Source organism: Esox lucius, chromosome 18 (assembly GCF_011004845.1).
Source record: "Esox lucius isolate fEsoLuc1 chromosome 18, fEsoLuc1.pri, whole genome shotgun sequence".
NCBI classification, from domain to species: domain Eukaryota; kingdom Metazoa; phylum Chordata; class Actinopteri; order Esociformes; family Esocidae; genus Esox; species Esox lucius.
Window position 1 is genome coordinate 1,141,436 of NC_047586.1, and position 9,337 is coordinate 1,150,772.

The 9,337-nt window shown below is 42.1% G+C and overlaps 1 protein-coding gene across 2 annotated transcripts; it reads right to left on the reverse strand.

The window, feature by feature from the left end:
- Positions 1–305: 305 nt before the first annotated feature.
- tdh (L-threonine dehydrogenase) lies at positions 306–8,927 on the reverse strand. Of its 2 annotated transcripts, XM_020055980.3 has the most exons (10): positions 8,801–8,899; positions 7,329–7,400; positions 5,993–6,188; positions 5,604–5,646; positions 5,262–5,332; positions 4,091–4,240; positions 3,816–3,988; positions 3,439–3,529; positions 2,316–2,585; positions 306–1,963 (listed from the first exon to the last, which is right to left on the reverse strand). In XM_020055980.3, exons 3-10 carry the CDS (start codon positions 6,174–6,176, stop codon positions 1,824–1,826), a joined length of 1,122 nt encoding a protein of 373 aa, XP_019911539.1. In that variant the 5' UTR covers positions 6,177–6,188; positions 7,329–7,400; positions 8,801–8,899; the 3' UTR covers positions 306–1,823. The 2 variants fall into 2 exon arrangements, with proteins under 2 accessions (XP_019911539.1, XP_010881418.1); XM_010883116.5 differs by lacking the exon at positions 7,329–7,400 and having other exon boundaries at positions 8,801–8,927.
- Positions 8,928–9,337: the final 410 nt, after the last annotated feature.

Genomic DNA, 9,337 nt, shown 5'->3' on the forward strand with positions numbered 1-9,337 from the left:
TACTAGTTAATACTACCCTAAACCACCCTGGACTAGTTAATACTACCCTAAACCACCCTGGACTAGTTAGTACTACCCACCAATCTAAACCATTTAATTGCTTAACTATTTAATGTTTTGGTTTTGACATTTTAATTTGTCTACTCTCTTAAACTTGAATTTTAAAGAAGTTTTTGGCTGACAGTGCTAGTAATTGTGGCCTCATCACAACTGTCGATATAGTGTTAAAGGAATCACTATAAAAACTAAGAAAACATGGACATCTATTCATATTTTAGAAGGCAATAGAAAATCTGAGGATGAGATGCTTGAAAAAAACATTTGATTTAATAACAAAAGCAGAGTTTGTGATTGAAAGACCACCATTGTTATGACTTTCACACAGAAAGTACTGAACCAACTTACAACAATCACATCTGAAAAGGAAACCATACCGTATAACCACCAAAATTGGCTACAAGTCCCTTTTGTTGGATCATCCACAGCTTTATATACCTAGTATAGACTGGGAGGGTGAGAACGGACATCCCTGACAGGTCAATTAGGAACTAGTGTTAACAGTCCCTATTTGAACAGTCAAAGAATGCGTCTCAAATGACATTCCATTCCCTTTACAGTATCTAGGGAATAGTCGGGGTACTGGGTGCTACTATACAGGGAATAGGGTACCATTTGAGATGTTTGCCAAAGGGTTCCTGAGGTGCTGTGGACCAATCATTCATACTTAACATACAGGAAGTGACAAATGTGTCAATGTGATTCCCATTCAGTTGTCACTGGCAGACATAATAAATAGAATGCAAAATAAATGGAATAAAACAGCATGAAATATAATAAGAAATAAAAAAAAAAATGACAGCTCATCATTGTGTCAGATAGAATGGCCCAGCTAATATGATTCAGACTTCAACATCTGTTTTATGATTTTTCAAGGGTTTAAATATTTTACTCTCCTATTGCAGCAAAGAAACAAACTGCTGATAAACATCTTAATCAACATCTTCATAATTACACAACGGTAACCCCCTTACATTTTACATAAAGGAAACTTTTATGTTGCGTTAACTAACCCCTTTATATTGAGTTAATTAACTCCTTTATGTTGCGTTAACTAACCCCTTTATATTGAGTTAATTAACTCCTTTATGTTGCGTTAACTAACCCCTTTATATTGAGTTAATTAACTCCTTTCACAGTAGATTCCCACAGAGAATGGAAGGGTTCAAGCACTTAAGATTTACCAATGCTACATTCTTTGTTTGTTTGCTTTGAAAATGTTACTTAAGTACGATACAGCGAACAATTCCTAGCCATGCAAGTCAACCTCTCCAAGACGTTATTTAATTACAACATGCTGTCAGGGGCCCGTCCTCTCTCCTGATGACATCACTCAGTCGACAGCAGGAGTGTGCGGGATGGCAGGAGAGGAGGAGGAAGCAAGTCGGCCCACTCGGCCTTGCATGACCGACCATCCCGTTCGAGAAGCTTGCTTTTCCATTCAGGCAGAGACACGGGCGGCCAGGCAGACACATTCAGGGCCATTCCAAATTACGCAGTGGAGAGAGACTGGAAAACAACTATTTACAGACTACAAGTGCTCCTCCTCTATAAGCAACAGTCTTTACAATATGTACAAAGAAACAACCGTGGAATGAATAGAACAGGCTCACCCATTCAGGTCCACGGGGGCCAAATGGGTTGACTGGTGGGCATTGGAAGTGTACCTATGATTTGACCAGCTGCACTGCCATGGTTAAGCCCCTTCTATTCATTCATTTCTACAGGGACAACACTGGTCCGACACCCCACTACTGATTTCCTGCTCAGTTGGCCTGTGCGATGCGCGAATCTGCCCCAATGTAGTTGAGCATGGTCTGGACAAGCTCTGGGAGGTCATAGTCGTGCTTCCAGCCCCAGTCGTTTCGTGCGTTTGAGTCATCGAAGTTCATTGGCCAGCTGTCGGCTGTAAAGAGGAAGAAAGTGAGGCATGGTCAATGGCATGTTCTGTTAGTGTACAGGTCACCTTACTCTAAGGCTTTCGAAGAATCTGTAAATTGTGTCTGTTCTTCATTTAAAAATGGTTTAAATACAAATAAAATGATTGTAAGTTTAATGACGTCTGAAAAACAGCATGTACAGTAGTTGTGTGTAAACATTTTTGATCACATCCTTTTATAAGCTTTTCACCCAAATTCCAAGGTTTTCAAGAAATCAGTTGAAGGCTTCTTTAGAATCAGCAAGGAAGCAGAGGGGATCCTTCAACTAGAAAACCTAGCTAGTATCATCAAACAATCAATGAAATCAATTGCAATTACCGATGGCCTGTCTGACTTGGTCGATTTCATAGGTGACCTCCAGTTCAGGCAGCTGTTTCTGGACCTCTTGGGCCAGTTCCTCTGGAGTGAAGCTCATGGCGTTGATGTTGTATGTTCTCATTGAGAGGGTGTCTGTGGGCGCCTCCATCATCTCCACAGTGGCACGCAGACAGTCATCAATATACATCATGGGCAGCCGTGTGTCTGGCTTCAGGTTGCACTCAAACTTCCCCGTCTTGATGGCGTCGTGGAAGATGGCTACTGCGTAGTCTGGAGAACGGGAAAGACGAGGAGCGTGTGTAAGGGTACATTTTGTAGTTTGTTAAATCTTCAGAATCCATGACTGATCAGATTAGATACATTCTACTTAGATCTTCTGATACACTGGGTCTGAAGAGAGCAGGGTTAGTGTTAGACAGAGGAGAACCACTTAGGGTGAGTAGGTGTTTGAATTCCACAAGGCCAGAGTGACCGAGTCCTTCAGGACCACTGTGTCTGGGGTACATCTGAAGACATTCCCTCAAGTCTTTTCAGGTGAGTTGGTGAGATTTTCTACATTGTTATACTGACGAATGTTTCAGCATGTCTGTTCTGCCTGGGTGTTTATGGTCACACCTAGCTGCCGGTAACAGAACATTCATGAAATTCTTCTTGAAGGCAAGTCTTATTTCCTTCCAGTTAACATGCCTCGTTTGAACCCCTTAAAAATGTACGTGATATCATTGGACAGTTGATTGTGGGATGAGTCGTAAAGGGGTTGAGATGTGGTGCTGTAATACAGCGTTTTAAATATGTAATCTCAGTACATCATAGAATTGGAGAATTGGAGGCAGATGCTGGCTGCAATGGCCATGTTTTGGTTTGATTCCACCAGGAGGCTGGTATGAAAAGGTTTTTAAATATATACACTTACACACTGGAAAAGAGTGTCTGCTAAATTGCTTTAATGCATATAAGGATATATTTTTAGCAGACTTGCTTCAAAATTAAGTAGGATTCATATAAGCCCTTCGTAGTCTATATTTACATTTTCTTAATGTATTTCTCTGGTGCTTTTGTTCATTTATTTTGCATGGAGCTCTGGGTGGGGAGTAGTTTCTGCTGCACCATGTCAGCAACTCACCAGTCGTTCCTCCGCCAGGCTGTGAGTCGGCCGAGATGATGCCAGGGTAACGGAGACTGCGGAAGTCCAGACCGTACCGGTGGTGGTAGTACTGTTGGAGGAGATCAGGGACAGTACGGCTTAGATCCTTCACTTCACAGACCATTTCCCATAGGATAGGAAGCTTTCCCATTAATGTGCTTGGAGAATAAATGGTACTCTCGAATGAGGCTTGAGATGGAATGGCCATGTGTCAATGTATCGCTGTTTTGTGATTTTTATTAAGTATCTAGATGGTATACAATACATTCGACCCATGTTAACAGTCAGGTCATTACAGTCATTGTATACAGTTAATAACCACACTATGAGCAGTGATTTGCAGTAGGTGTCCTCACCTCTCCCATTAGCTCTGCGTGGACCTTTGAAACTCCATAGATGGTTCTTGGTCTCTGAACACAAAGGTCAGGTGTCGGGTTCCGTGGTGAGGTGGGACCGAAAGCTCCAATGGTGCTGGGAACGAACAGACGTAGGCCGTGCTCCGCTGCGATGTCCAGGACATTGTGGAGGCCTGGGGAACCGGATATTACAGTTACACCCTCTGGTCATCGTTCAGGCCTGGGTCCGAAGGAAACTCGGATCAGTTCTGGATCTAGGCGGGGCCACTGCTTACCTGTGATGTTCACGTCGCGCGCCAGAGCCACGTTGGCCTCACCCACAGCACTGAGCAGGGCACTGTAATGGACCAACCATGTGATGCGGTTGTTTACAACGATCTCACGCAGGTTTTTGTAGTCCAGGATGTCAGAGTAGATGAATGGGCCTGAGGAGACAGAAAAACATTAATATAACAGTGTTTTCCTCACAAAGAAGCTGCCTTGTGCAATTCTCATAAACTAGTAATGTCCAGTTCTCTGTTCAGACTTTTGGCTCGTCTCCTTGCTTTCTGTTAGTACATTTTGTAAATCAGCATCTACTATTATTGATTTTCTTCTGTCCCTGAATTAATTACAGTAGCAGACAGTTCATTTGGTTTTATTGATCAGCCAATCACCATTGAACAGTTATTGATCATGTAAACCCTTACCCTAACCCTAACCCATTCAGAAAACATTCACTTTTGAGTGATTCTTATGCACCAGAATCCATATCAACACCAACCAAATTAATACTTATTTTAAGCACAGACACTCCAGATGATATTGCAATTAACATGTTAGACATTATGAAATACATTTTTAGTATACATTCTTGAAGTTGCATTATTTCTGAATTGATGAATAAATATACAAACTTGTGAGTTAATGCTATGTTTACCAAATATAATGGGTTTGAGGCTTGTAGTAGCAAAGTCACTTCCTGCTTGTGTTTCGATCAGATTCAGATTCAGATCAGATTCCAACAATGTTTGCACAAGGCTGGTTAATGAGGAAAATCTAGTTTGACTGACTACTCCAGTATTCCAAGCCTCAGTATGCAGCTGGAACCAAGTCCTGTAGCACAGTTGTCAAGCATTCACTCATGCCATTGTGTGCCTGTAGTATCATGTTGAGGCCTCTAATGTTGGTAGCACAGAAGTAAAACTGAATGTGTGAAAGTTTGTCAATTCTTGTTTTACTTGTTGGGGAATGCCATTAACAGCTGTGATTCCTGTTGAGCGAAGGCAGGAGGTCTCTCTTCTAAAACATAAACCCTCAGCCAAATGCCCACTTGTGTCTATCATGGCAAAAAAAATACCACTGAATGGGACCTTGTGTCTACAGGGTCTAGTTTATCATACACAAACATGCTTAAAGACCTGGTCTGGGCCAGACTGGCCTGGGGTTGTTGGGGGATGAACTCACCGCTGTGAAAAACGTGACTAGGAGGCTTCCTGATATCAGACAGGATCACATTGTTGTTCCCAAACCGTTTCCTGTGTGAAAAAGGAAGTTACATGTAAATACAAGAAGTTATCTGGGTGGTTATTGACTATTGGGTAACTAAAATATTATATTACTGTAGTTAAAATGTAATGTCGTTCTAATGTAATGTCGTTCTAATGTAATGTCGTTCTAATGTATGGGACCAGGTAAACACACTAATGGTGAGACATCTATGGTATATGAATTACTGCCTACCACAATGTTGACCCAAGCATCAAGACATGTAGAATGACAAGCATTTACCCAAGAACACAGTCTTACCTCAACATTTTAGCCAGCCCAACACCCAACTGCCCAAGGCCACCTGTAAGAAAGAGTAAGAGAAAAGGCAGAGAAAGGCTATTACATTATAAGTGTAATTATAGTGTTATTACAGTATTATGAGTCATTTGAGAACATAAACGCTAGATTTAATCATCAGCGGCATAATTACAGGGTTGCCATGGAGACAGGTTTACACAAGATAAGCTATGGCGCAGCAGATCGGGAGATGGAGCGAGGAAGAGAAGGTCATGACCCTGGGTTCCCACCTACAGCTGTTCTGTTCTGTCCTCCTCGCCTTCTCACATGAAACCAACATATTTATTACTGCAGCTCTGTGGCTACTGAGACTTTTTGGATCAGTCCGCTAGTAGTCATATTGATCTTACCAGTGATGAGCACCTTGGGGTGGTCTGTCTCTGAGAACGACACAGAGTGGAAACTGGCGTCTGAGGTGACTTGGCGGGGAGAGAAGCTGATGGTCCGTACAGCCACTGTGAGCGGCTCACATCCACATCCTGTGCTCAGGAGGGCCTGCTTGGCTACCTTGCTGAGTGTTCTGATGACAGGCATCTTCACAGGCACCTAAAAATGGAATGAAATGCCGCTTTATAAACGGACTGTGACTGAAGGTTTGGAATATTTTACTGATTATAATTTATTTTGTTGGCCACAGATATGAAGAAAATTCTATCATTGGTCAGACCCGTTACACCATATTGCTGTCACGATAACATAGAGGCGAGAAGAACCCAGGGCGTCAAAGAACTTCACACATTTGTCATGAAACGTTTTACGTCTTGATGGACTCCATTTAAACGTGTACATATTGATCCCTACAAGGTCGGTCCGGATTGTTTGAGAATGTCGAGGGCCGGGACAGGAAACCTTGAGATTTCAACAGTCGCCATCCACTGTCGTCCGGGCGCCAGCTATGCAGCAGCAGTAAACAGTCTCAGAGACAAAATCAAGTACAGTAAAACAGATAAGCTTAAAACGCCGCCAGGCAGACATCCCCGCCGACTGCCAAAAAAACACGGAGACTTGGAAAAGAAAACTGCCCACTGGCAGGATTAGAATGAATGGGGACGCTGCGCTAGATCAGCATTATGTTGTCGCGAAACTATAGTTGTTCTAGTTATTTACTCATTGTTCACCAGAGGCTTGTCAAAGGGTAGTGCGTTACATAGGAATTAACGAGTCATCCGACGAGTCTGACACGGAGGAACCAGTAGACCGCATACACTAGAGCCGTTGTTACAGTAGCCTCGTCTAACGTGGCGTCCTCCTCCACTTTCACTGTAGACTAGTAGCCTAACTTGGAGACGAAAAGAAGTCCAAAAATAGATCCGATTTTTTTCCCATGTAGAGAGATTACGGCTGTCGTAATTAGCTATCAAGCAGAGGTGACATTGGTCATATTGTAAGGCGATTGTAACGGTATTTATTGTCAAATCAATTAACAACGAAATTACTTTGTGGACGCTGCTATAGTTTATACTTTGGTTCCAAACCCGTTCGATGTCCTGGACAATCGCATTGAGCCCAAGGGAGACAAAACTAAACTTATTTAACCTAAACTGTCCTGATTTTCATCCCGGGGCAAAACGCCTTCAGACTTCATAAGAGCCCGTCCTCATCCATGGTCACACTATAGCCTAATCACTTAAGCCACACCAAACAGAGAGCGCGATAAATAACATTCATATTTTGATCAGCTCTTACCTTAGAGTCCGGGCAGCTTCGCGAAGGAACGAAAGGTGAATCTGAGAATCTTTATAGTGCCCTGCCTTCCCTCTTAACCAATCAGAGACAGAGGAGTGGATAAGAGGACAACGTGGATCAAAACAGTGCGCGATATACTAGCCGAATGGTGACATTGGCGACATGCTTTTCAAGGTTTGCCAGTAGATAAGGAAGCCATTATTAAACGATCTAGAGGAATTTCTTTGTTTACCGCGTCATATCAGACCTAGGCCTGAATGTACATGATTAAAGCGTCTGTAGACTTTCTTATTTAAGGTTGACGCAGGGCACAGTGGGTCTAAGTTCCGCTGTAAGTCAGATCCAATAAAATACGGAGGCATATACAAGGAATGTAAATGTCTGATTTTGTCTGGTTCCAATGTTCTATCAAGTATCGCATGTAGGCACCGGCTTCAGAGATTTCTTCCCAGAACACGTCACCAGGCCGGGATTCATTTTACGCACTGGCCGAATTTATATTTTACGCAAAGTAACGCCCCTCACCAATCAGCTTTGAGAAAAGATCTTCTGCCAAAATTGTTTGACTTTCACATCACAAAATCCGACTGCATAACTTAATCTGTATTCACATTTTTTTAATTGGCTAGCCCAGTCCAATTACGTTTGTTGTGTCGTCTGATATGCCATCAGATAAAATTACATAGCTTATTCTTTTATCCGTTTTTTCCTGATCATTTTCAAAACCCTATTGGTCTAGACTGGTGGTGTGGCTGTTTGAGTCATCTTGTCTTGGCTGTATTCCCTGAAAGATAACAGCTTTCTTTCACCACTATCGTTACCCATGATGATAAGCTACTGTGCAAATAATTTGTACACGCAGCCTGGGCCCGGCGCGGATTTAGTTTGGTGCAAAATCACGCTTCTAGAATAAGACATTATTACATTTCAGTTCCTTTCTTATGGATAAACCAAGGGCGCGCCCTGTTATCTGATGCCTAAATGTTTCAATGGCTGTCCGTTTCGTATATATACATATTATATTTATATTATATAATGTCTCTTCCATCTATGTTTTATGAATGTATACGGTGTTTGTGGCTTGTAAATAGTAAACCTCCGGTGAACCGAACAAAGACCGGACAGCCTCATTACGGATGGTATAGCCTAAACCTAATGGTTTAATTATAACTTGTTTTCTTAATCGCTTAAGATAAATATCTTCTAAATGTAGAACCGCTTCTACTAGTCTGCTATTCTTCAAGTTAATAGCCTGTTAAGCGACAGTCTTTATAATAAAGTCCATTACAATTGGCGATGTCTTAATATTAAGTTGTATTTGTCGTAAGTATAGATAACTTAAGGTTCTCACATCTAATGGTCGATTGTTTTAAGAAACTAATATACATTTCCGACTTGGTGCGGTTAATTCAAAATATATCCCATAGGCGTAACGATTTCAAACGAATTAACATTAATTAATGTTTACTCACCAATTAAATAGCCTAGATCTTTAAAAGACTCCAAGTGCCTCAATGCGTGTATGCTTGTCTAGTTGACGACACACGTGCTATATCCTTCAACTATTGCATCAGCCCAGGATTTCAGGGTTTTATCTGGATGGGCCACCTGGGTTCAAGAGAAGCCGGCTTCCTCCCGGCCGGCTTCCGCCCCTCCCACCAGACGTCACGGCCAGGAATGTACCGGTCCTTGACGTTGAGCCTGACCAATGGACATTGACTTAGCCAACACACCGCCTGACAGGAGGCCACGAGTTTGGCCTAAAAAGTGCAATGCCTTCTGAGTGTGGAAATACACACCCTGGGCAGTGATGTGTATAGTCAAATAATATCTACAACAATCAGACAACTGTATTGTAGCCTGCTGCCATCATCCTCTGCTCCTCACAGAATGGACAATGGCAATAGCTCAAACAGACAAGATAAAGCTAAATTATTAGCTTAAGTTGATCTCTTATTCTTTTAGAGAATCATGCTGACAAGAAGGGTTTGTTCTGTAGGCTGTGTTGA